Here is a 26,776-nt window from a genome sequence, read left to right as displayed (position 1 = left end):
CTCGCAGCTCGGAGAAGTGCGCTCTCAGCAGGGAGCGGTTCCCCACAGTTTGTATATTTTCCTACCCTGGAGGGGTGGGGGCTGAGTTGGGGGGCAGGGGGCCCAGATAGGGGCGAAGGTGTTTACTTAACATGGAGTGCAGGAACGCAGCGAAAATCAAGAATTCGCGACGACCTAATCCCAGACTTAGCACCCCTGAGTCATCAATCAGTGTCCAAGAGACACAGGGAGGCAGAGACAGGTGTCTGGCCGGGCTAAGGCAGAATAAGAGAATTTCCTTCTGGTCACAATCAGGCATCCATCGCGCCGGGCACTGCCCGGACCCAGAGTCACGGAGATCAGGGCCCCGTTGGCCCAGGCGCTGCCCAGACCCAGAGTCACCGAGATCGGGGCCCCGTCGGGCCGGGCGCTGCCCAGACACGGAGTCGCTGAGATCGGGGCCCCGTCGGGCCGGGCGCTGCCCTGACACAGAGTCACCGAGATCGGGGCCCCGTGGGGCCGGGCGCTGCCCAGACACGGAGTCGCCGAGATCGGGGCCCCGTCGGGCCGGGCGCTGCCCAGACACACAGTCGCCGAGATCGGGGCCCCGTCGGGCTGGGCGCTGCCCAGACACGGAGTCGCCGAGATCGGGGCCCCGTGGGGCCGGGCGCCGCCCAGACACGGAGTCGCCGAGATCGGGGCCCCGTGGGGCCGGGCGCCGCCCAGACACGGAGTCGCCGAGATCAGGGCCCCGTCGGGCCGGGCGCCGCCCAGACACGGAGTCGCCGAGATCGGGGCCCCGTCGGGCCGGGCGCCGCCCAGACCCAGTAACTGAGATCGGGGCCCCACTCAGCGCTTTACACATGCACACAGAGAATCCAAGTGGGAAACAGGCCCCAGGAGCCCTCACTATTTTATCTCTGCAAATTTGTGGCTGCATCAGAACCAGTTCTCTGTGTGGAGTGAAAGGCCCCTGCCCCATTCCCCATCCCTGGGCCACCTGGGCCCCTGCCCTGGGGCCACATTGCCGCTGGCGCCCCCTAGAGGGGAAAGGCCCCATGTCCCAGCCCGGGTCCCCTGAGCCAGCCATTCCCACTGGAGATCGTTTGGGGCTCTCCGTGCAGTGGATGGGTGGGTGTCCTTTACCCCTCCAGGCTGCCTTAATCCTGCATTGACTCCAGCTGCCAGCGGACCCTCTCTCAGATCCACCCCTTCCCCATCGGCCCTGCCAGGGAAAGGAGAAGGGGGCTTGGGTGGGTTGGAGGGGAAGCGGGAATCAGGACAGAAACAAGCCGATGAGCCCTTAATAACCGTGAGAGTCTGGATTTAAAGGGCCTCTTCTCACAGCAGTCACGCACCCGGATTAGCGCCGAGCTGGGGCTGCCGGGGTGGGGGGCTGTTAACCTTTTCCAGGCTGGCCGCAGCCAGGCCCGGGGCAGGTTGGAGCAAGCCTGGGGCGTGAGATGCCTAGATCCTAGGGGGACCGGCCGCCGGTCAGTTCCACCCGGTCCCTTACCCCTCTGGGACGCCTGGAGATTGGCCTGCGATCAAAGCGACCTCCTGGGCCAGGGGCCGAAAACGGGCGTGTCCCAGAGCGGCAGAGGCTGGTTCAGGTGAGCCAGCCCCAAATTCCAGCGTCCCCGGGCAGGCGAAAGGACCGGTCGGGGGAGGAACAGCAGCGAGGGGTGGGCAGGATTAGCCCGGCTGAGAGGGCTGGATCCCAGCTCAAGGAGGGTGTAGGGAGGTTGGGATCAGCTGGGCTCCACATGGCACAGAGACGGGCTGGGGTCTGTTCCCGGCGAGCGAGATCTAGGGTGGATATTAAGAGGGGGCTGGCAGGGGCCGGAACAGGCGGGACGAAGCCTCGTTGGGGTGGGCTCGAACACCACGGGTCTGGTTCAGCGCAGGTGGGGCCGGATTGGCCGCGCACCCGCCGTTGCAATGAGCCCGGCTGTGCGAGCTCTGGGGGAAGGGGCCTTTCCCCCCAACCCACTGAATTCCCAGCCAAGCTGAGCCGGGAGAGAAATTCATTCCTGCCCTGCTCATCCCAAATCTGCTGAGCATTTAGACCCTAATGTGTGACACCTCGGTCAGGAAGCTAGAAAGAAAATTCTCTGAGCACCAGTCCAAGCCGGACTCTGGGAGAGGAGTGGAGGCTAGTGGTTAGCGATGGGGGGCTCTGGGAGCAGGACTCCTGGGTTCTCTCCCCAGCTCTGGGAGGGCAGTGGGTCTAGTGGTTATAGTGGGGTGGGGGAGTTGGGAGTCAGGACTCCTGGGTTCTATCCCTGGCTCTGGGAGGGGAGTGGGGTCTAGTGGTCAGAGCGGTGTGGGGGGATAGGCTGGGAGCCAGGACTCCTGGGTTTGGGAGGCTGCATGGTGGTGTATGCAACACACTGTCTATGTATGTTCTGTAGCCCTTTTGTGTCTGGTTTAGCTCGAGGGTAATGCCCTACTACAGCTGACTGGAGCTGGCAAATGGAGTTACTCCACTAGGTCATTGAACATAAGCGCTGGCTTTGGCACCCCAGGAGCAGCGCTCTGCCCAGGGTGGGGAAGGTGTTAGTTGGAGCAAGTGGGTCAGAGATGGTCCCTTGGGTCCCTCCCACTTCAGCACAGAACACGTGGGGCACGACAGCGAAGGAGATCCAGCCGCTGAGTGGTTTAGCCTGTGGAACTCACCACCACTGGATATGGCTGGGGCAGAGTCCTGCCGAGCGACGGCTGTTTCTGTGACCCACCACAGTCAGGGGAAGGAATGAGAAGCCACCTGCTTTCTGGCAAGCAGGCGGGCCTGGGGCTGGCCACTGCAGGCTGTCTCCTGCCTGGCCTTCCCCTCACCCTCTCCTCTCTCTGTCTCTCCAGGTGATGCCAGCCCGGCGCTGACCACCTGGCCATGCCTGGCCTCTGGCGGGGCCTGGGGGTGCTGCTCTCGCTCCAGCTGGCCCTGCTGGGCCTGGCCTCCGACCCCTGCTACGATGCTGCCCGGCGGCCCCGCTACTGCCTCCCGGAGCCGGCCGACCTGGCCGCCGGGCGCCCCGTCCAGGCCTCCGCCACCTGCGGCCGCCCTCCGCAGCGCCTGTGCGCCTTCCGCCACCCGGGCGACGCCTCGTCCCGCCGGTGCCGCCTCTGCGACGGGGCCGACCCTGCCGCCGCCCACCCCGCCGCCTACCTGACCGACGCGGGCGGCGAGGCCACCTGCTGGCAGTCGGGGCCGGTGGCCAATGCCAGCCTGACCCTGGCCCTGGGGGGCCGCTTCGAGCTGCTCTACGTGGCCCTCCGCTTCTGCTCCCCCCGCCCCCACTCCCTGGCCCTCTACAAATCCACCGACCACGGCCACTCCTGGACGCCTTTCCAGTTCTTCTCCGCCCGCTGCCGCCAGGCCTACGGGCTGCCCCCGGCCTCGGCCGTCAGCAAGGCCTCGGAGCACGAAGCCATCTGCACCGCCGCCCAGACGGACCCCACGCCGCTGGTGGGGGGGCTGGTGGCTTTCATGCCCCTGGCCGGCCGCCCCTTGGCCCGAGCCTTCGAGTACAGCCCCGTGCTCCAGGACTGGGTGACGGCCACCGACCTGCGGGTGGCCTTGGATCGCAGGCACCGGGGGCTGGGCCTGCGGGGCCGGGAAGCCTCCTACGGGGTGTCGGAGCTGCAGGTCGGGGGCCGGTGCCGGTGCAACGGGCACGCTGCCCGGTGTGGGGCCGCCGGGCCCGGCGGCGCCCCCCAGTGCCAGTGCCGCCACAACACGGCCGGCCCCGAGTGCGAGACCTGCAGGGCCTTCTATTGCGACCGGCCCTGGCAGCGCGCCACGCCCAGCGATGCCCACGAGTGCGTGGGTGAGTGACAGGGGGTGCCTGGCTGCTAAGGGGGGGCACCCGGGCAGCCCCTGGGTGCTCCTGAGCACAGAGACCCCCCAGGCTGGGTTTGCGGGGGGGTGGCGGGAGCGGGGTGGGCACTGCAGGTCAGGATTGGGGGGGCACTGGCAGAGTTGGGGCGGGAGGGTGGAGAGCCCAGGACTGGGCTGGCAGGAGGCTGCGGGTCGGGATTGAGGGGCCCAGGGCTGGAGAACCGTGCGGGGGGGGGGGGAGGCTGCGGGTCGGGATTGAGGGGCACCGGCACCTGCGTAAAGGATGGGCTGGGTTTGCCGGTGTTTGAGGCGCCCCCTGCTGGGCATCACTGGAACGACGACTCCCCCACCTCCACCCCAACTCTATCTCCACAGCCTGCGAATGCAACCGCCACTCACACCGGTGCCGCTTTAACATGGAGCTGTACAAGCTGTCGGGGCGGAAGAGCGGGGGCGTCTGCCTGAACTGCCGGCACCACACGGCCGGGCGGCACTGCCACTACTGCCAGCCGGGTTTCAAACGTGACCTGGCTCGGCCCATCACCAGCCGCAGGGCCTGCAACGGTGAGCAACACAGGGCACTGCTGCAGGGAAGCTCACAACTTTGGCATCCCCATCTGGGCACTGCTGTGGGGAAGCTCGCAGCACCTCCCCACCCCTTGTGAAGCCTGCTGCTGGGATAGACATTAACCCTGCTTGTTTCCTTCCCAGCCTGTCAGTGCCACCCCATTGGAGCTGTCGGCACCATGTGCAACCAGACCACGGGGCAGTGCCAGTGCAAGATGGGTGTCACCGGGCTCACCTGCAACCGCTGCGCCCAGGGCTTTCAGCAGAGCCGCACGGCCCACATCCCCTGCATCCGTAAGTCTACCCCTTATACATACTGGCTGGGTGTAATCCCCTAGACAGAGCTCATGTAGGCTGCTCAATACGGTAACCGGGCTGGGCCCATATATTCTGCTCAATATGGTAACCAGGAAAGGCCCATATATTCTGCTCAGTACGGTAGCCAAACTGGGCCCATATATTCTGCTCTATACAGTAACCAGGAAGGGCCATTTATATTCTGTTCAATATGGTAACCAGTCAAGCCTTTTATACTCCCTTTAGTAGGGTGACCAGACTATCTTGATATTAGGGGCTTTGTCGTATATAGGCAACTGAAACACACCCACCCCCCAAAAAGTGCCTCTATTTGTCACATTTGCTATCTGGTCACCCTAGTTAGGTGCAGTAAACAAATTGGGACCTGTATTCTGTTCACTAGAGTAACCAGGAGAGGCTGTATATTCTGTTCAATATGGTAATTAGACAGAGCCCATATATTCTGTTCAATATGGTAACTAAATTGGGCCCATATATTCCATTCAGTTTGGTAATTGGGTTGGGCCCATATATACTGCTCAATACGGTAGCCAGGCTGGGCCTATGTAGTCTATTGAATATGGTAACTGCAGAACTTTCATTTTCTGTTGAATACTGTAAAGAGGTGGGGTCCCTATACTCTGTTCAATAAGATAACCACCTGTAACATATTAATCCACCAATCAGATCCTGCCCAGAAAGCCCCGCCTCCTGGGAGTTTTTCAGGGGGCGGAGGATAAAATAGATGCTAATTCAGGAAGTGAGCTCATATCTCTGGATCTGACCTCTGGTTAGGGCACTTCAGGAAGTCCCGCCTGTAGGGGAGGAGCTCATTCAAGAAGTGACCTCATAGCTCTCCAGAGGTGTGGTATGTGGTGTAATGCACTCCAGGAAGGCCCACCTCTAACTGGGCCTGGGGGGCGGGCATTGTTAATTCAGGAAGTGACATCATGGAACCGGCACTGTCGCCTGGCATGTGGCACTCCAGGATGTCCCACCTCCGGTGGTGGAAGGGGAGAGAGAGACATTGTCATTCAGAAAGTGACATCATAACTCTAGAAGTGAGTCATCCATCCAGGAAGTGCAAACACTAATTCAAGAAGTGACATCGTAGCTCATGCCTTCAACCTGTCCTGGCAAATGGGCAAGGATCACGCCTGGAACATGCTTAGTGGCAGCCTGAGTGCATGAGTGAACCTTGCTCTCTACACGCATGAGATGGTGAGGGGGTGGCAGGATCACGCTTATTGACTCCACACGTCTCTCTCTCTCTTTCTCCTTCCCTCCTTCCCTCCATCCCCCTCTCCCAGGCGTTCAAGAGGTGATGACCACCACGGCTGCCTACTCCCTGGAGTGGAACACAGGTGCCTGGGGCAGGATGAGGGGGATCAACGGTTGGGCATCGTCCCCCCACTCCCATTTCCCAGCCTCAGGATGGAGCAGTCACCCCCGCCTGGTGCAAGACTCTGTAGGGAGGATGACTGCCTACTACTGCTGCCAGCTAGGGAAAGCCGCTCCTTTAGTGCAACTAACAGAGAGCCATGGCTTTGGGGGGAGGGTTCAAATCTTGCTGGTAAGACTCAGTGGAGGCCAAGCTGCAATACTTGGCCTCCACTGTGGGTCATGGAGCCTGCAGGTTCATGGCATGAACCAGCCAAATATGCCGGCTCTGGTGGAGGGGAATTTGGGGGGGGGGGTGCCAAGGAAGATGGGCATTTAGCAGATGGGGATGGAAGTGAGGCAGGCAGGAGAGGTCGGAAGAAGGGAATGGGAGGAGGAGGACAATGGGAAGAGGAGGGGAATATTAGGAGGGGGGTATGGCTGAACACATTTGTTGGGGTACCTATAAAGAAGACCCTCCCCCAACAGAGTTTCAAGGTTCCAGGGGCTGTAGGCAGGAAGTGATGTCATAGCTAGTGCCCAATGATATATGGCACTCCAGGAAGTAGAAAATATAATTCATAGACCTGGAACTGTGGCACAGTGTAGGACAATCCAGGCAGGCCCGCCTCCAAAGTGGGGGAAATGCTTATTGAGGAAGTGACATCGTAGCTCTGGAGCTGTGCTGTAGGGTAAGACATTCCAGGGAATCCCTTCTAAAAGGTGGATGATGAACACAAATTCAGGAAGTGACATCATAACCGCAGAATTATGTCCTCTACCTGGCACTCTAGGAAGTCCTGCCTCCAAGGAGGGAGGCATGCTAGTTCAGGAAGTGACATCATAGCTCCAGAACTGTGCTGTATTACGGCATTCCAAGAAGTACCGCCTTTGGAGGGGAGGGGGAAATGTTACTTCAGGAAATGACATCATAGCTCTGGAGCGGTGCTATAGGTTCCACCTCCAGCGGGGGTGACACATGTAATTTCAGGAAGTGATGTGATAGCTTAACAGCAGGGCCGCCCAGAGGATTCCGGCGGCCCGGGGTCTTCGGCGGTGGGGGGCCCTTCCGTTCCGGGACCCGCCGCCGAAGTGCCCCGAAGACCCGCAGCGGGGCCCTCCCCGCCACCAAATTACCGCCGAAGCGGGACCCGCCGCCGAAGTGCAGCCTGGTCTTCGGTGATAATTCTGCGGCGGGGGGTCCCCGCCGCGGGTCTGCGGGGCACTTCGGTGGCGGGTCCCAGAACGGAAGGGCCCCCCGCCGCCAAATTACCACCGAACACCGGGCTGCACTTCAGCGGCGGGTCCCGCTCCGTCTTCGGCGGTAATTCGCCAGTGGGGGGGTCCTTCCGCCGAAGACCGGGAGCAGAAGAAGCTCCTGCGCCCGGCCCCGCAAGAGTTTTCCGGGCCCCCCGGAGCGAGTGAAGGACCCCGCTCCAGGGGCCCCGAAAAACTCTGGTGGGGGCCCCTGTGGGTCTCGGGGCCTGGGGCAAATTGCCATTCTTGCCCCCCCCCCTCTGGGCGGCCCTACTTAACAGCTGTACCATGGAGTTTCAGCCCTCCAGGAAATCCTGCCTCCAAGGAAGCAGGGATGCTAATTCAGGAAGTGACATCATAGCACTGGAGCTGGAGGTCCCGCCTCCAGGCCTGGAGCAGCAGTTGTGGGGGGGTCAAAGGCATGATTTGGGATGGATCCTGGTTCGTGAGAAGCAGGATGGGGTGAGGAGCCGGGGACGGGCTAACCCCACAGTACCCATGTGCCCCCATCTGTGCTCTCCCCCTAGGCACTGAATGCCAGACTCACTGCAGCCCCTCCCACGGCCGCATCCACATGAACCTGCGAAAATACTGCAAGAAGGATTACGGTAACATTGACCTGACATCATTATCTATCTATCTGTCTATCTATCCCCAGCCACCCCCTCCATCTATCTATCTATCTATCTCCAGACACTCCCTCAATCTATTCATCAGTCTATCCCATCCACCTATCTGTCTCTCTCTCCCTATACGTGTCCATCCTGAAGCTGGGAAATGTTATAGAAAGAAAGAAAGATGTGCCATGAGGATGGATAGATAGATAGATAGATAGATAGATAGATAGGGGGGGTGGATGTGGATAGATAGATAGATAGACAGGAGGTGTCGGGATAGATAGATAGATAGATAGATAGATAGATAGATAGATAGACAGGAGGTGTCGGGATAGATAGATAGATAGATAGATAGATAGATAGATAGATAGATAGATAGATAGATAGATAGGGGGGTGGATGTGGATAGATAGATAGATAGATAGATAGATAGATAGATAGATAGATAGACAGGAGGTGTCGGGATAGATAGATAGATAGATAGGGGGGTGGATGTGGATAGATAGATAGACAGCAGGTGTCGGGATAGATAGATAGATAGATAGATAGATAGATAGATAGATAGATAGATAGATAGATAGATGGGGGGTGGATGTGGATGGACAGATAGATAGATAGATGGGGGGTGGATGTGGATAGATAGATAGATAGATAGATAGATAGATAGATAGATAGATAGATAGACAGGAGGTGTCGGGATAGATAGATAGATAGATAGATAGATAGATAGATAGATAGATAGATAGATAGATAGACAGGAGGTGTCGGGATAGATAGATAGATGGGGGTGGATGTGGATAGATAGATAGATAGATAGATAGATAGACAGGAGGTGTCGGGATAGATAGATAGATAGATAGATAGATAGATAGATAGATAGATAGATAGATGGGGGTGGATGTGGATAGATAGATAGATAGATAGATAGATAGATAGATAGATAGATAGATAGATAGACAGACAGACAGGAGGTGTCGGGATAGATAGATAGATAGATAGACAGGAGGTGTCGGGATAGATAGATAGATAGATAGACAGGAGGTGTCGGGATAGATAGATAGATGGGGGTGGATGTGGATAGATAGATAGATAGATAGATAGATAGATAGATAGATAGACAGGAGGTGTCGGGATAGATAGATAGATAGATAGATAGATAGATAGATAGATAGATAGATAGATAGGAGGTGTCGGGATAGATAGATAGATAGATAGATAGACAGGAGGTGTTGGGATAGATAGATAGATAGATAGACAGGAGGTGTTGGGATAGATAGATAGATAGATAGACAGGAGGTGTCGGGATAGATAGATAGATAGAGGGGGTGGCTGAGGATAGATAGATAGATAGATGGGGGGTGGATGTGGATAGATAGATAGATAGATAGATAGATAGATAGATAGATAGATAGATAGATAGACAGGAGGTGTCGGGATAGATAGATAGATAGATAGATAGATAGATAGATAGATAGATAGATAGATAGTTAGGAGGTGTCGGGATAGATAGATAGATAGATAGAGGGGGTGGCTGAGGATAGATAGATAGATAGATGGTGGGGGGATGTGGATAGATAGATAGACAGGAGGTGTCGGGATAGATAGATAGATAGATAGAGGAGGTGGCTGAGGATAGATAGATAGATAGATAGATAGATAGATAGATAGATAGATAGATAGATGGGGGGTGGATGTGGATAGATAGATAGATAGATAGATAGATAGATAGATAGATAGATAGATAGATAGATAGGAGGTGTCGGGATAGATAGATAGATAGGAGGTGTCGGGATAGATAGATAGATAGATAGACAGGAGGTGTCGGGATAGATAGATAAATAGATAGATAGATAGATAGATAGACAGGAGGTGTCGGGATAGATAGATAGATGGGGGTGGATGTGGATAGATAGATAGATAGATAGATAGACAGGAGGTGTCGGGATAGATAGATAGATAGATAGATAGATAGATAGATAGATAGATAGATAGATAGATAGATAGACAGGAGGTGTCGGGATAGATAGATAGACAGGAGGTGTCGGGATAGATAGATAGATAGATAGATAGACAGGAGGTGTCAGGATAGATAGATAGATAGATAGATAGACAGGAGGTGTCGGGATAGATAGATAGATAGATAGATAGATAGATAGACAGGAGGTGTCGGGATAGATAGATAGATAGAGGGGGTGGCTGAGGATAGATAGATAGATAGATGGAGGGGTGGATGTGGATAGATAGATAGATAGATAGATAGATAGATAGATAGATAGATAGATAGATAGACAGGAGGTGTCGGGATAGATAGATAGATAGATAGATAGATAGATAGATAGATAGATGGCTGTGTCCCGAGATGGATGGATATGATTTATTCCCCAGCAACGCTCTGTTCAGGATCTGGTCCCTGCCCCCTGCCCTCGCTGTGACAATTGGCCGGCAGAGAATTCTCCCGCACTGCGGGGTTGACCCTGAGCTGGAGGCCGGGCTCAAGGCACAAAGGGCATTAGGAGTCTACGCGGTTTTTCGCCCAGGGATTAGGAAGGGATTATACAGATGAGCCGCCCACTGCCCCTGGCCCCGGCTCCTGTGAGCAGCCAAAGAGCAACAGATCACACACACTCTGCACAAAGGATAGCGAGAGCCCAGCCTGCCCCACTCTGCCTCCACCCCCCACCTGTGTGTCCATCCCCCCACAACCACCTGTGTCCATCCCCCCTCCTCCACCACCCTTCCTCACTGGCTCTCTCAGGATCAGGCCCTGAGTGCCAGAGCCAAAACACCTTGGCAAGTCTGGGTGGCCGGCCCACTGGGCATGGCCAGGCACCATTCGTGGGAGAGGGGGGCTTTCTTTGGGGTGCTTAGAATTGCTGGGCATAGCAGGGTCTGATTGCTGTTCCTGGGTAGGAGTTGGGGCCACTTGAGGGTTTTATGGCACATATCACTGGGTATTAATCAGCATCAATTGGTATCTGTGAACATCACTGGGTGTTATTGGGTATCAGTAGCTATCACCGGCTAGCACTTCATATTGTTTGGGTATCAATGAGTATTGTTGGGTATCACTAATTATCATGGTATTGTTGGGTTTCAGTGGGTATCGATCGATATCACTGGGTATTGTTGGTTTCAGTGCGTATTGCTGGGTATCACTGGATATCACTGGATATTGGGGTTCAATGGCTATTGTAGGGTATCACTGAATATCACTGGATATTGGGGTTCGGTGGCTATTGTTGGGTGTCAGTGGATATTGTTGTTGTCAGTGGATATTGCTGGTTATCACTGGATACTGTTGGGTTTCAGTGGGTATTGCTGGGTATCACTGGATATTGGGGTTCAATGGCTATTGTCAGGTATCACTAGAGATCACTGGATATTGGGGTTCAGTGGCTATTGGGTGTCAGTGGATATTGTTGTTGTCAGTGGATATTGCTGGGTATCACTGGATACTGTTGGGTTTCAGTGGGTATTGCTGGCAGATATGGATATTGGTGGGTATCACTGGATATTGGTAGGCACTCTTCGGTATCACATATTGATGGGCATTGGTGAGCACTGGGCATGATGGGCACTACTGCATATTGGTGGGTAAGTTTCACTGGGTACTGGAGTGCACTACTGGTCATCGATGAGTAACGCTGGGTATTGGTGAGTATCATTGGTTATTGGTAGGCACTGTTGGGCATCATTTGGGATCACTGAGTTTTGCTGGGTATCGCTAAGTATTGGTGAGCATCAATGGGTATTGATGGGCATTGGCATTATTTGGTAATGTTGGGTGTTGATACGTTTAATTGAATATGGGTGAGTGTTGGTACCATTGGGGAATGTTTGACATCAGTGGATAATGTTGCATATTGGGTCTCATTGGATATTGGTGGGCACTGTTGGGCATCATTGGGTTTTGGTGGATATTGGTATCAGCATCATTGGCTAATCATAGAATATCAGGGTTGGAAGGGACCTCAGGAGGTTCTAGTCCAACTGCCTGCTCAAAGCAGGACCAACCCCAACTAAATCATCCCAGCCAGGGCTTTGTCAAAACTGACCTTAAAAACCGATAAGGAAGGAGATTCCACCACCTCCCTAGGTAACCCATTCCAGTGCTTCACCACCCTCCTAGTGAAAAAGTTTTTCCTAATATCCAACCTAAACCTCCCCCACTGCAACTTGAGACCATTATTCCATGTTCTGTCATCTGCTACCACTGAGATCCATCCTCTTTGGAACCCCCTTTCAGGTAGTTCTCTTCTGCAGACTAAACAATCCCAGTTCCCTCAGCCTCTCCTCATAAGTCATGTGCTCCAGCCCCCTAATCATTTTTGTTGCCCTCCGCTGGACTCTTTCCAATTTTTCCACATCCTTCTTGTAGTGTGGGGTCCAAAACTGGACACAGGACTCCAGATGAGGCCTCACCAATGTCAAATAGAGGGGAATGATCACGTCCCTCGATCTGCTGGCAATGCCCCTACTTATACAGCCTAAAATGCCATTAGCCTTCTTGGCAACAAGGGCACACTTTTCTGCAGAACTGCTGCCTAGCCATTCGGTCTCTAGTCTGTAGCAGTGCAATGCTCATGTTGGGTATCATTGAGTATCATTCAGTATTGTTGAGTATCATTGGGTATTGATATAATTATCTATTGAGTATCATTGGGTATTCGTGGGTATTGGTATGGTCTAATGCTGAATATCACTGAGTATAGTTGGGTGTAGGTATCATTGGCTAATGCTGAATATTGCTGAGTATTATTGGGGATTGGCTGAGTATTGTTGAGTAACATTGAGTATTGCTGGGTGTTGGTATCATTGGCTAGTGTCGATTACCATTGAGTATCACTGGGGAAAGGTGAGGTTTGGTATCACTGGATACTGTTGAGTATTATTGTGTATTGTTGGGTATTGCTATAATTGACTAATGTTGAGCATCGTTGAGTATCATTGGGGAATGGTGAGGACTAATGAGTATTCTTGAATATCATTGGGTATTGGTATCATTGACTAATGGGTATTGTTGAATATCATTGGGTATTGTTGGGTATTGTTATCATTGACTAATGGGTATTGTTGAATATCATTGGGTATCGGTATCATTGGCTAATGTTGAGCATCGTTGTGTATCATTGGCTGATGAGCATTACTGGCTATCATTGGGGACTGGCATCACTGGCTAATGTTGGGAATAGGAGAGTATCCTGCCCCTTCCTGACCTCTGACCTCCCCCTGCAGTGCTGCATGCCCAGCTGCTGGCCATGGTGGAGTCGGGCGAGTGGTGGCAGTTCACGACCTCAGTGCTGGCGGTCTATCGGCAGCGCCAGGTGCCCATCCGTCGGGGCGAGCAACCGCTCTGGGTGCCCCGGCAGGACCTGGCCTGCGGCTGCCTGCGCCTCCAGGTTGGCAAGGCCTACCTGGTGATCGGGAACGATGCGGAGTCGCCCGACCCGGCGCGCCTGGTGCTGGACAAGAACAGCCTGGCGCTGCCCTGGCGCGATGTCTGGGCCCACAAGCTCCGCCGCTTCCAGCAGCAGAACCGGCGGGGCAACTGCCGGAGCCCCTGAAACCCAAGGAGGTGGGATGGAAATGCCGGGAACCCCAAGGCCAGGGGAGGGGGCGCGCCAGGCACCCCAAGACCTGGGGCAGGGTCTGTAACACCTGGTGCTGCTCCTCCAGGGGCTGAGATCCCCCACTGATCCCTGAAACTGGGCCCATATCCCCTCCTCAATCCCCTAAACTCCCCCATATTCAGACCCTGCCCCCCATGCAGGGCCCAGTCCTACCTCCCCTCATCCAGCCCTACAGGGGAGCCCATCCCCACCCAGCTTCCCGCTGCCCCCTCGCCCCACACGTTTATAATCAGGTTGGGGGGGAAGGGGAGGAAATACCAAAGACGACCTCCAGCCTGCTCTGCTCTTGCACTTGTACAAAAGATGAATGGAATAAAACGAGAAATTATTTTACTCACTGGAGAGTCTGTTTATTGGGAGGGGAGCGGGGTCCTGGTTAAAGTGTGTGCGTGGGGGGGGGACAGGGAATGGGGCCCAGGGCCTGTCCCCTCTAGGGGGCACCAGCTCCCATCCGGCCCCAGGGCAGGGACGGGCTGGCTGGGGAGGAGGAATGGGGCCTTTGATGTGCAGGTTCCCAGCTGCCCCGTCAGCAATGGGGGGGGGGAGACATCCTGCCTGAACCCAGCCTTGTTGCCATTGACCAGAACCAATCACTGGGCACGGGTGTGAAATCGCCATCTGTGCCAGAGGGTCCTGTTACTGCAGGGGCAGCGCACGTCCACCCCCACACAACCCCCCCCCCGCCACTTCACACCTTCCTGCCCCTTCACTCTGCCTGCCAGCCTCACTCTGCCCCTGGCTGCGTGGGGCCCTGCACCCGTCTGTTCCCCCAGGCCCCTCTCCCCAGAGTCCTGAGCACCCCAGCTCCGAAGGGAACCCCCAGGACCCAAAGCCCCTCCCGCCCGAACACCAGAGATACACCCCATCTGGCCGGCTGGCTGGGACTCTCGGGCCCACTGTGTCTGCTGCACACACCCGTCTCCAACCCTCTACCTGTCTGTCCCTCCATCACTCTCACCCCGTCTATCCATCCATCCATCCATCCATCCATCCCGCCGCACCTCCCATCTACCCTTGCCTCCATCCCCCTTACCCCGTCTATCCATCCATCCCCCCGCACCTCCCATCTACCCATCCCTCCTTCCCCCTCACTCCTGTCTATCCATCCATCCATCCCCCTCAGTCCCGTCCATCCATCCATCCATCCCCCCTGAACCTCCCATCTACCCATCCCTTCATCCCCCTCACCCCATCTATCCATCCATCCATCCCCCTCATCCTGTCCATCCATCCATCCATCCCCCGCACCTCCCATCTACCCATCCCCTCACTCCGTCCATCCATCCATCCATCCCCTGAACCTCCCATCTACCCATCCTCCATCCCCCTCAACCCTTCTATCCATCCATCCCCCCGCACCTCCCATCTACCCATCCCTCCATCCCCCTCACCCCGTCTATCCATCCATCCCCCCGCACCTCCCATCTACCCATCCCTCCATCCCCCTTACCCCGTCTATCCATCCATCCCCCCGCACCTCCCATCTACCCATCCCTCCTTCCCCCTCACCCATCTATCCATCCATCCCCGCACCTCCCATCTACCCATCCCTCCATCCCTCTCACCCCATCTCTCCATCCATCCCCCCGCACCTCCCATCTACCCATCCCTCCATCCCCCTCACCCCGTCATCCATCCATCCACCCGCACCTCCCATCTACACATCCCCCTCATCCCGTCCATCCATCCATCCCCCCTGCACCTCCCATCTACCCATCCTCCATCCCCTCACCCCATCATCCATCCATCCATCCCCGCACCTCCCACCTACCCATCCCTCCATCCCCTTACCCCGTCTATCCATCCATCCTCCTGCACCTCCCATCTACCCATCCCTCCATCCCTCTCACCCCGTCTATCCATCCATCCATCCATCCCCCCGCACCGCCCATCTACCCATCCCTCCATCCCCCTCATCCTGTCTATCCATCCATCCACTCCCCACACCTCCCATCTACTCCATCCCTCCATCCCCCTCATCCCGTCTATCCATCCATCCCCGCACCTCCCATCTACCCCTCCTCCATCCCCTCACCCGTCTATCCATCCCCCCGCACCTCCCATCTACACATCCCCCTCATCCCGTCCATCCATCCATCCCCCCTGCACCTCCCATCTACCCATCCCTCCATCCCCCTCACCCATCTATCCATCCATCCCCCCGCACCACCCAACTACCCAACCCTCCAACCCCCTCACCCCGTCTATCCATCCATCCCCGAACTCCCATCTACCCATCCCTCCATCCCCTCATCCCGTCTATCCATCCCCGCACCTCCCATCTACCCATCCCTCCATCCCCCTCATCCAGGCTATCCCTCCATCCACTCCCCACACCTCCCATCTACTCCATCCCTCCATCCCCTCATCCCGTCTATCCATCCACCCCCCCGCACCTCCCATCTACCCATCCCTCCCTCCCCCCCACCCTGTCTATCCATCCATCCCCCCGCACCTCCCATCTACCCATCCCTCCATCCCCCTCACCCTGTCTATCCATCCACCCCCCCCCGCACCTCCCATCTACCCATCCCTTCATCCCCCTCACCCATCTATCCATCCATCCCCCCGCACCTCCCATCTACCCATCCCTCCATCCCCCTCACCCCATCTATCCATCCATCCCCCCACACCGCCCATCTACCCATCCCTCCATCCCCCTCACCCTGTCTATCCATCCATCCCCGCACCTCCCATCTACCCATCCCTCCATCCCCTCACCCTGTCTATCCATCCACCCCCCCGCACCTCCCATCTACCCATCCCTCCATCCCCCTCACCCCGTCTATCCATCCACCCCCCCGCACCTCCCATCTACCCATCCCTCCATCCCCCTCACCCCTCTCTGATCCCAGATGGGGGAGGCAGGAGTCGGCGGGAGGCTGAGTGGGATGCTCTGTGGGTACCTGGGGGGCGCCAGGGGGCTGGGGGAGGGGTGCTGCTGGCAAGGCCTGGCACAGACCCTCTGTATGGGGCACAGCGCCCCCAAGGGGCCTCAGAGCCAGCCCCACCCCACACGCCAGTCCCCTAAGCGGGGCCCATCGCCAGGCACAGCCTGCCCCCACCCACCTCCATTTCTAGAGCCGCTTCGCCCCCTAGTGGCCGGTTCCCCGCACGGCAGCAGCACACACCGGTGCAGGGGTTATTTGCTAGTGACAGGCCGCGACTCTGCAGGCGATACGGGGTTAATCCAGGGGAGGGGGGTTCGGCCCCGTTCCGCAGAGCGGGAAACTGAGGCACCGATGCTGATGAACCCAAATGGCTGGAGCGTGACAGAGGCCAGGAAGGACTCCTGGGGTCTCTCCCTGGCTCTGGGAGGGGAGTGGGGTCTAATGGTTGGGGGGGAGGGGCTGGGAGCCAGGACTCCTGGGTTCTCTCCCCAGCTTGGGGAGGTGGGTGAGGATCAGGAGACTGGAACTGGTGCCCCTCCCCCGCTATCTCAGCTCCGCGCCCGAGGGTCTGTGCCGCAGCCCCTTAACTTTTGGGTGGTGACTTCCCAGGGCAATTCTGTGCTGTGCCTGGCCCCCGGCCCCACTCCATGTGGGAGCCCACCTGCCAGCCCCTGGCCCAAGGGGGCCCTGTGTGAACCTGGCCGGGCGCACAAGGAAAGTCCAAAGCAGACTCAGGCATCACACAGGGATCCCACAACGCTGGGCGACTGGGCCACAAAACAGCAGCTGCAATGCGATGCTGAGAAACGCAAAGCAACGCCCATTGGGAAAACGTAATCCCGACAATTCGTACAGAACGGTGGGGTCTGAGTTAGCCAGTCCCCCCCCTCCCGAGAGAGAGCTCCTGGGGTCACTGGGGAGAGGTCTCTGAAAACATCCGCTCAATGTGCAGCCCCAGTCGAAAAATCAAACAGCCTATTGGGAATCGTTAGGCAAGGGAACGATCATAAGAAAAAAATATCCTAATGCTGCTATATAAATCCCTGGTCCGCCCACCCCTTGAGTCCCGCGTGCAGAGCCGGTCACCCCAGCTCACAAAAGGTACATTGGAATTGGAGAAGCTGCAGAGAACAGCAACAAAATGATCAGGGGGCTGGAAAGGCTCCGTATGAGGCGAGATTAATAAAACTGGGACTTTTCAGCTGGGAACAGAGACGACTAAGGGGGATATGACGGAGGTCTAATGAATCCTGACCGGTGTGGAGAAAGCAGGGTGAGCAGGTGTCCTGATTTTATAGGGACAGTCCCAATTTTGGGGTCTTTTTCTTATATAGGCTCCTATTATGCCCCACACGATTTTTCACATTTGCTGTCTGGTCACCCTAGGAGAAAGTGAATAAGGAAATGCTATCGACGCCTTCTCGTTACACAAGAACTAGGAGCCACCCAATGAAATGAAGAGGCAGCAGGTTTAAAACAAGCAGCAGGAAGTATTTCTTCACCCAACGCCCCGTCAATCTGTGGAACTCACTGCCAGGGGAGGTTGTGAGGCCAAAAGTATAACTGGGTTCCAAAAAGAACGAGACACGTTTCTGGAGGACAGGTCCATCAGTGACTATTAGCCAAGATTAGATGGATAGATGGATGGAGTGGATGGGGTTAGATAGAGAGAGAGGGGGGGGTGGCTGGGGATGGATAGATAGAGAGAGAGAGAGAGGGTGGATGGGGATAGATAGATAGATAGAGGGGGTGGCTGGGGATAGATAGATAGATAGATAGAGGGGGTGGATGGGGATGGATAGATAGATATTTAAAAGTCCTTCCCATACTCCTAGGCAGGCTTGGAAGGTTTAGGATTTTTATGGGTGAATGTCAGTAAACATCAATTTCACTGCACACACCAGAAAAATATTTCCATTGATATTATAAAATCATGACTAGAGAAAGTAAATCAGGAAGTGCTATTTACTCCTTCTCCTAATACAAGAACTAGGAGGCACCCAGTGAAATGAAGAGGCAGCAGGTTTCAAACAAACCACAGGAAGTATTTATTCACCCAATGCACAGTCAAGCTGTGGAACTCACTGCCAGAGGATGTTGTGAAGACCAAGACCATAACAGGGTTCAAGAAAAGAACTAGATAAGTTCCTGGAGGATGGGTCCATCAATGGCTATTAGCCAGGACGGGCGGGGATGGTGTCCCACGTCTCTGTTTGACAGAAGCTGGGAACGGGCGACAGGGGATGGATCAGTTGATGATTCCCTCTGGGGCACCTGGCACTGGCCACTGTCGGCAGACAGGACACTGGGCTGGATGGACCTTTGGTCTGACCCAATCTGGCCGCTCTTAACTTCCTGCATCTCCCCATCTGCTGTCATGTCACAGTTCTCATCTGACCTCTCCATGGCCTGGCACCACCCCATCATTTTGCACATCTCTCAATAGTTCAATGGATAAAAATGCTCAAACCGCATCATTCTGTGCCACTCTGGCCCTTTCACTCAACACAAATCTCTGTAGGTGCCTGGAGCCCCTGCCCTGGCCCCTCCCAGCACCTCTCCAGCAGCGCAACAGGGGAAATGCCTGACAGTAAACACTGCTGTGACCCGTGGGGATTGTTAAGCAAGAAGTGAAGCGCTGCCGAGCGCCGAGGGGCTGGAAATGCCCGGCTGGCCCGTGCCGCAGAGCAGCCCCGGCTGGGGGGGCACCCACCGATTTCCAGTCGGGTCGGTGCCGGGAGCGCGCAGGGAGCTCGCCTGGGACAGGACCGGCTGCAAAGTACCAGGGCCCCGGCCTCCTTCCCATCGCCTGAGCCCTGGGGAGCGTCTCATGCTGGCCTGGGCTGGGGGCAGCCGGCAGGGGGCAGCGTTGCACACACACACACACACACACCAGCAGGGGGCAGGACGGACACAGACGCGCGGGCTCCCCGGGGGGGCGGGAGGCACCAGCTGTTCTCCCCGGACCCCCTAGTGGGGCAGCCCCCCCCTTCCCGCGGGATCCCCCCGCCCACGTCACTGCCCAGCGCGGGGCCCGGCTGGGGCTGCCCTGGGGGAGGGGGAGGAGGATCCCCCCACCAGTGACCCGGATTCACACAACGCCCCATTGTGCGGGGGAAGCCACGTGGGCCCTGTGGGGCGGGGCCGGGCCGTGGGAACGGGACACAGACGGAGCCTGGAAAGACCCCGGCCCGGAGGGTGACCTGGGTGAGGGGGTGGGGCGCAGCTCCTCAGCCCCTCCGGTGCCCCTCCCTCCCGACCTGCAGCCCCCTCCCCAGCCCTCCCCCCGGTGCCCCGCCCTCCCGACCTGCAGCCCCTGCCCCCCCCAGCCCCACCGGTGCCCCTCCCTCCCGACCTGCAGCCCCTGCCCCCCCAGCCCTCCCCCCGGTGCCCCTCCCTCCCGACCTGCAGCCCCTGCCCCCAGCCCCCAGCCCCACCGGTGCCCCTCACTCCCGACCTGCAGCCCCTGCCCCCAGCCCCCGGTGCCCCTCACTCCCGACCTGCAGCCCCTGCCCCCAGCCCCACCGGTGCCCCTCCTCCCGACCTGCAGCCCCTGCCCCCAGCCCTCCCCCGGTGCCCTCCCTCCCGACCTGCAGCCCCTGCCCCCAGCCCCACCGGTGCCTCCCTCCCGACCTGCAGCCCCTGCCCCCAGCCCTCCCGGTGCCCCTCACTCCCGACCTGCAGCCCCTGCCCCCAGCCCCGGTGCCCCTCACTCCCGACCTGCAGCCCCTGCCCCCAGCCCCGGTGCCCCTCACTCCCGACCTGCAGCCCCTGCCCCCAGCCCCACCGGTGCCCCTCCCTCCCGACCTGCAGCCCCTGCCCCCACCCAGCCACTCCGGTGCCCTCACTCCCGATCTGCAGCCGCTGCCCCCAGCCCTGCCGCTGCCCCTGCCCCTGCCCCTGCCCCTGCCCCGGACTTCAACTCTTCAAGTCCGGACTGTCCTCCCCCTCCCCCTCCCATCTCCTGCCCTGCCCCAGTGGGTCCCTAGGGGGCGATTCCTGCCCAGGGTGGTGGTTGGGAATTGGGGGGCTGGAGGGGGAGGGGCTCAGAGGTGGGGATGGTGACACGGGGGGGGATTAATGGGGAGGGGGGACCCAATAACACAGGGCTGGTGCTGCCCGTTGCTGAGGGTCCCCCCCTGCCCCCCCCAGCACCATGGCTGACCCCGGCCCGCGCTCGCTGCTGTACGAGGGGCTCATGCTTCCGGCCCTGGTGCACAGCGAGGAGAGCCTGCGATACGCCCAGTTCGGCTTCCAGGTGCGAGACAGCGACGTCTTCAGTGTCACCTACCCCAAATCGGGTGAGAGACCCCCCCCCCCAAGCCCCCTCTGCACTCTCATATCCTCCTTACCTGCCCTGCACCCCCTGAACCGCCTACATGCCCAATACCTCCCCTGTACCCCCATGTCCCCTGACAGTCCCTGAGCCCCACCCCATATCACGAGAGCCCCCCAGAGCCCCCCTCTGCCTGCCATACCTCCCCTGCACCCCCATACCTACCCCCAAATTGTGTGAGGTCCCCTCGGACCTTCCCCTGGAGACCCCCACTGCACTCCACCCCTATCCCAGCGCAGATGAGACCCCCCAGATCCTGGGATCCCCCATTCCTCCCCATCCCCCCCATACTGCTTCCCCCATCTCTTCCCCCCCCCCATGCATCCACATACCTCCATCCCATCCCTAGCTCCTGCTACTAACTCCTCTGCACCCTGGCCCTGGGATCCCCACAGCCTCCCCCAGGATCCCCACTGCACCCCCCGAACCCCAGCATCTGCACCCCTCAAACTCCACTTACATCCTCTGAACCCTGGCACAGCCTTTGAGCACCCGGCCATCTCCCCTACCCCCTGGGTCTCCCCACCTCCCCTACCCTCTAACTCCCCCTCCACCCCTCTGACCCCCAGGATCCTAGCTTCCTACCCCATCACCCTGCGCCCTGGGGGTCCCCTCCTTTGTACTCCATTCCCCCCATGCTTCCCCCACTCCTGGCTCTAACCACCCCCGCACCTGGGGACCCCCTACTACCCCTCCCTGGGGCCCCCTCCCCCAATATCTACCCAGCCCCCCAGCTCCATCATTCTCCCCCCTCTCCCAGGCACCACCTGGATGCAGGAGCTGTTGACCCTCATCCACAGCGATGGGGACCCCCGGTTGGCGCAGTCGGTGCCCTCCTGGGAGCGGGTGCCCTGGCTGGAGCAGATCACAGCAGCCGGGTTCCTGGAGAACAGGCCCTGTCCTCGGCTCATCTCTTCCCACCTGCCCTGCGGCCTCTTCCCCACCTCCTTCCACGGCTCCAACGCCAAGGTGAGGGGCTGCGGGTCGGGAGTGAGGGGCACCGGCAGGGCTGGGGGGGAACAGGGCCGGGCTAGCAGGGGGCTGCAGGTCAGGAGTGAGGGGCACCGGCAGGGCTGGGGGGGAACAGGGCCGGGCGCAGCAGGGGGCTGCGGGTTGGGAGTGAGGGGCACTGTCTCAGTCCCTGTCCCTCTCCCAGGTGATCTATACTGTGAGGAACCCCAAGGACGTCTGCGTCTCTCTCTATCATTACTCTAAAATGGCCTCGTTCCTGGAGTTCCAGGAGGATTTTGGGGAATTTGTGGAGCTCTTCAGTGCAGGCAAAGGTACCAGGCAGCGCGGTGCAGTGGTTAGAGCGGGGGCGGGGGGGCTGGGAGCCAGGACTCCTGGGTTCTCCCCCTGGCTCCGGGAGGGGAGTGGGGGCTAGTGGTCAAAGCAGGGGGGCTGGGAGCCAGGACTCCTGGGTTCTCCCCCTGGCTCCGGGAGGGGAGTGGGGGCTAGTGGTCAGAGCAGGGGGGCTGGGGAGCTGTGTGTGCCCAGGCTGTTATACCAAAGGGTTTTCAAGCCCGGCCCCTGGGTCCCTCTGTTCGTTTCATACATAAATTGGCATTTTACCCTCGCTCCCTAACCCCACCTTACTTCCAGTGCTGTTCGGCTCCTGGTTCCAGCACGTGAGGGGCTGGCTGGGCCTTAGGGACCGGCTCCACTTCCTCCTCCTGACCTATGAGGAAATGCATCAGGTGAGAGACTAGCACCAGAGAGAGGCGGGGCCAGGGAAATACCCCCCCCCACCGCCCTGGGTCACACCCCTGGACTCATCCACCCGGGTATCTAGCCTCCCCCCCCCCCCCCCACTGGATCAGACCCCTGGGCTCAGCCACCCCAATATCCCGCCCCCTCCCTGCCGCCTGGGTCAGAGCCCCAGCCGGACCCATCTACCCCGGTGTCCCGCCCCTCCCTGCCCCCAGATCAGCCCCCAGGCCCATCTACCCCGGGATCCCGCCCACTCCCTGCCCCCAGATCAGCCCCCCAGGCCCATCTACCCCGGGATCCCGCCCCCTCCCTGCCCCCAGATCAGCCCCCCAGGCCCATCTACCCCGGTGTCCCGCCCTGTGCCAGGACCTGCGGGGCAGCGTGGAGCGGATCTGCCGGTTCCTGGGCAAGCAGCTGGACGCGCGGGCGCTGGACGGGGTGGTGGCAAACGCCTCCTTCCAGGCCATGAAGCAGAACAAGATGTGCAACTACAGCCTGGTGCCGGAGAACATCATGGACCAGCGGGTCAGCCCCTTCCTGAGAAAAGGTGGGAGAGGGGCAGTGCCCCTGCCGGGCAGCAGGGGGCGCTGTGTGTGTGTGTGGGGGGGGCTCCCAGCTACCCCAGCCTGGCCGCTCCCAGCAGGGGGCGCTGTGGGGGGGGGCTCCCAGCTACCCCAGCCTGGCCGCTCCCAGCAGGGGGCGCTGTGGGGGGGGGCCTCCCAGCTACCCCAGCCTGGCCGCTCCCAGCAGGGGGCGCTGTGGGGGCTCCCAGATACCCCAGCCTGGCCGCTCCCAGCAGGGGCGCTGTGGGGCTCCCAGCTACCCCAGCCTGGCCGCTCCCAGCAGGGGCGCTGTGGGGCTCCCAGCCACCCCAGCCTGGCCGCTCCCAGCAGGGGCGCTGTGGGGCTCCCAGCCACCCCAGCCTGGCCGCTCCAGCAGGGGCGCTGTGGGGGCTCCCAGCTACCCCAGCCTGGCCGCTCCCAGCAGGGGGCGCTGTGGGGGGGGCTCCCAGCTACCCCAGCCTGGCCGCTCCCAGCAGGGGCTGTGGGGCTCCCAGCTACCCCAGCCTGGCCTCTCCCAGCAGGGGGCGCTGTGGGTGGGGGGGCTCCCAGCTACCCCAGCCTGGCCTCTCCCAGCAGGGGGCGCTGTGGGGGCTCCCAGCCACCCCAGCCTGGCCTCTCCCAGCAGGGGCGCTGTGGGGGCTCCCAGCTACCCCAGCCTGGCCTCCCAGCAGGGGCGCTGTGGGGCTCCCAGCTACCCCAGCCTGGCCTCTCCCAGCAGGGGGCGCTGTGGGGGGGGGCTCCCAGCTACCCCAGCCTGGCCTCTCCTAGCAGGGGCCACTGTGTGGGGGGCGGCTCCCAGCTATCCCAGGCTGGCCGCTCCCAGCAGGGCGCGCTGTGGGGGGGGGCTCCCAGCTACCCCAGCCTGGCCTCTCCCAGCAGGGGGCGCTGTGGGGGGGGCTCCCAGCTACCCCAGCCTGGCCTCTCCCAGCAGGGGGCGCTGTGGAGGACTCCCTGACCCCCTCCATTCTCTGCTTCCCGCAGGGGTCCCTGGCGACTGGAAGGGGCACTTCACGGTGGCACAGAGCCAGGCGTTTGACCGGCTCTACCAGGAGCAAATGCAGGATGTGGGTGTCCGATTCCCCTGGGACGAGGCCTGAGGGGTTGCCGCCCCCTCCACCGAACAGCTACAGTCTGTAGGGACCCCTAGATCCGTGTGTGTGGGCACTTGAATAGTCTGCAGAGCAGGGGCTAGAACCCAGGAGTCCTGGCTCCCCCCCAACCCCCGCCCTGCGCTAACCACTAGACCCCACCCCCTCTCCCAGAGCCAGGGATAGAACCCAGAAGTCCTGGATTCTGTTCCTGGCCTCTGTCACTCTACAGCCATTTGGGCTCATCAGCATCTGTGCCTCGGTTTCCCTCTCTGTGGAATGGGGCCAAAGCCCCCTTCCCGGGCCCTGGATTAATCCTGTAGCTGCGTGTCACTAACAACCCCAGCACGAAAGTGTGCGGCTGCTGTGTGGGGAACCAGCCACCAGGGGGCGAAGCCTCTCCAGAAATGGAGCGGGGGGGGGGAGGCTTTCCCTGGCAATGGGCACTGAGGCCCCTTGGGGGCGCTGTGCCCCATACAGAGGGTCTGTGCCAGGCCTTGCCAGGGGCACCCCTCCCCCAGCCCCATAGCGCCCCCCCCCAGGTACCCAAAGAGCATCCCACTCAGCCTCCCCCTCCCCACCTGCCTCAGCCCCCAGCACCTGCCCACACCCCTCCCCCTCCCAGCTCTATAAGGGGTTGGGGGGGATTAGCTGGGCTCAGGGTGACGAACCCAACGTCCCTCCATCTCCGGCAGGGGCTGCAGCCTGGAGTCCCCTTCCTCCATCCCTGCCCCCGAATCAGTCCCCTGGGCCCATCTACCCCGGTATCCCACCCCCTCCCTGTCCCCCGGATCAGCCCCCGGGCCCATCTACCCCAGTATCCCGCCTCCTGCCTCCCCCCAGATCAGCCCCCGGGCCCATCTACCCCGGTATCCCACCCTCCCTGTCCCCGGATCAGCCCCGGCCCATCTACCCCGATACCCCACTGTGACCCTTTTAGGGTTCTCCGGGGGTACAGGGTGAATCAGCAGTGCCAGGCCACCACCTCTGTGCTCACGGGGGGAAACGCGAGCCCCCACTCCGGGCCCCACCAGCCTGTCCCAGCAGGGGGCGCTGTGGTTTGCCTACGCCAGCCCGTAGGATCCTGGAGCGGATCCTTGGGGCAGAGCTAAATCTATGGAGATAGTTACCCGCCCCCCCAGCCGCCCCGAGGTCTGCTCTGTCCCTGGGGCACCGGCCCCTCCAGCCTGTCTGTGCCCAGCCCCTCAACTGCTGGGGGGGGGGCCGCTTTGCACTCGGATCGGCTGCCTCTGTGGGAGCCGGGCCCCCCTCTTAACCACCGTCCCCTCAGTCCAGCCTTCTGCCGAGCACCCGGGCTGGGGTCGTGTCTGCAGCAAAACCAAGAGCCAAACAGAAGCAAGTTTAAGGCTTTGGAAAGAGAGACAAGAAAATACAAACCGTGGGGTAGGGTCTGCGCTTGTTCCCAGTTAATAAGCAGGGTAGGGTCTGCGCTTGTTCCCAGTTAAACTGGCACTAGAACCCATAGTTATTACCGGTTAATAAACAGTCTGGAAGGTGTAGTAATTACTAGTTAATAAACGAGCAAGAGTCACAAACACAGTCCGAGCCTGAATTTATTCCCCGTGTCCTTTCCTGGCCAAGAAGGTGTTTCTTCCCCGTTGGTCCGCCCGGCTTACCCTGGCAGAGTGTCTTCTCCGTAACAGAGCCCATCTGGGGGCTGGCGTCCCCCCCCCATACGCGGTTCCCCCACTTTTCTCTCGGGCTGCCCAGAGGCGTTTTGTTAATTCACTTCGCCCCAATGGGCCTCCCCACCCCCCACTCAAAGCCTTTCTCTCGGGCACCTCGTCTAGGGCGTCCGCACATGGCTGGGCTGGGCCCCACATGTCCTCGCTCCTGGGTGAGTTAGTGCCCAGGGTCACACTCCCCTCCCAGAGCTGGGCGAGAACCCAGGAGTCCTGGCTCCCAGCCCCGCCCCACCACTAGACCCCACTCCCCTGCCAGAGCCGAGAAAGAACCCAGGAGTCCTGGCTCCCAGCCCCCACCCCAACCACTAGCCCTCACTCCCCTGCCAGAGCCGAGAAAGAACCCAGGAGTCCTGGCTCCCAGCCCCCCCCCAACCACTAGACCCCACTCCCCTGCCAGAGCCGAGAAAGAACCCAGGAGTCCTGGCTCCCAGCCCCCACCCCAACCACTAGCCCTCACTCCCCTGCCAGAGCCGAGAAAGAACCCAGGAGTCCTGGCTCCCAGTCCCCCCCCCCCCACCACTAGACCCCACTCCCCTGCCAGAGCCGAGAAAGAACCCAGGAGTCCTGGCTGGATGGTGGTGGGGGGTCCCCAAATGTGTCCAGTGCCTGAATCCCGGCACCAACCCCCCTCATTCTTCGGTGGGGAGCAGCACAAAGGGGTTCTGCTATATTGGGGGAGGGTCTTTTCTTAGCAACCCCCCCACCATTTTCCTTCTTCTCTTACAGTGGCTGGCACATAGGGTCCCTGGACGCCAGCCAGCAGCCCCCCAGCTCCAGCCTCCCCACAGACCGTGCTCCACGACCCCCTCCCGTGGGGCATTCCCCCATCATTCAGGGGAATCCCCGCCCCCAGGAAAGCTGCAGCATTCCACATGTCCCATGGACGGATCACTGGGGCGGAGGGGAGGTGAAGA

The 26,776-nt window shown here is 59.5% G+C and overlaps 2 protein-coding genes across 2 annotated transcripts; both read left to right on the top strand.

The window, feature by feature from the left end:
* The first annotated feature begins 1,499 nt into the window (after positions 1-1,499).
* NTN5 (netrin 5) lies at positions 1,500-13,836 on the top strand. The gene is made up of 7 exons (XM_039510757.1): positions 1,500-1,592; positions 2,842-3,809; positions 4,196-4,384; positions 4,532-4,681; positions 5,995-6,078; positions 7,849-7,929; positions 13,174-13,836. Exons 2-7 carry the CDS (start codon positions 2,873-2,875, stop codon positions 13,500-13,502), a joined length of 1,770 nt encoding a protein of 589 aa, XP_039366691.1. The 5' UTR covers positions 1,500-1,592; positions 2,842-2,872; the 3' UTR covers positions 13,503-13,836.
* Positions 13,837-19,520: 5,684 nt separating this feature from the next.
* On the top strand, positions 19,521-24,968 carry LOC120388638 (sulfotransferase 2B1-like). The gene is made up of 7 exons (XM_039510593.1): positions 19,521-19,666; positions 20,612-20,760; positions 21,556-21,764; positions 21,952-22,078; positions 22,398-22,492; positions 22,872-23,052; positions 24,050-24,968. The coding sequence occupies exons 2-7, from the start codon at positions 20,616-20,618 to the stop codon at positions 24,163-24,165; spliced, it is 873 nt and encodes a 290-aa protein (XP_039366527.1). The 5' UTR covers positions 19,521-19,666; positions 20,612-20,615; the 3' UTR covers positions 24,166-24,968.
* The last annotated feature ends 1,808 nt before the right edge of the window (positions 24,969-26,776 follow it).

This window comes from Mauremys reevesii, linkage group 22 (assembly GCF_016161935.1).
Source record: "Mauremys reevesii isolate NIE-2019 linkage group 22, ASM1616193v1, whole genome shotgun sequence".
Lineage (NCBI taxonomy): Eukaryota > Metazoa > Chordata > Testudines > Geoemydidae > Mauremys > Mauremys reevesii.
The sequence above is the reverse complement of the archived record's forward strand: the minus strand, read 5'-3'. Positions and strand labels throughout refer to the sequence as shown.

Bases quoted from the DNA above. Each gene is read 5' to 3' on its own strand.
- LOC120388638 (XM_039510593.1), top strand. From the start codon at position 20,616: ATGGCTGACCCCGGCCCGCGCTCGCTGCTGTACGAGGGGCTCATGCTT. The intron at 22,079-22,397 runs GTACCAGGCAGC...CCTTACTTCCAG, and splicing joins GCTCTTCAGTGCAGGCAAAG to TGCTGTTCGGCTCCTGGTTC. The intron at 23,053-24,049 runs GTGGGAGAGGGG...TGCTTCCCGCAG, and splicing joins CAGCCCCTTCCTGAGAAAAG to GGGTCCCTGGCGACTGGAAG.
- NTN5 (XM_039510757.1), top strand. From the start codon at position 2,873: ATGCCTGGCCTCTGGCGGGGCCTGGGGGTGCTGCTCTCGCTCCAGCTG. The intron at 4,682-5,994 runs GTAAGTCTACCC...CCCCTCTCCCAG, and splicing joins GGCCCACATCCCCTGCATCC to GCGTTCAAGAGGTGATGACC. The intron at 7,930-13,173 runs GTAACATTGACC...CTCCCCCTGCAG, and splicing joins ATACTGCAAGAAGGATTACG to TGCTGCATGCCCAGCTGCTG.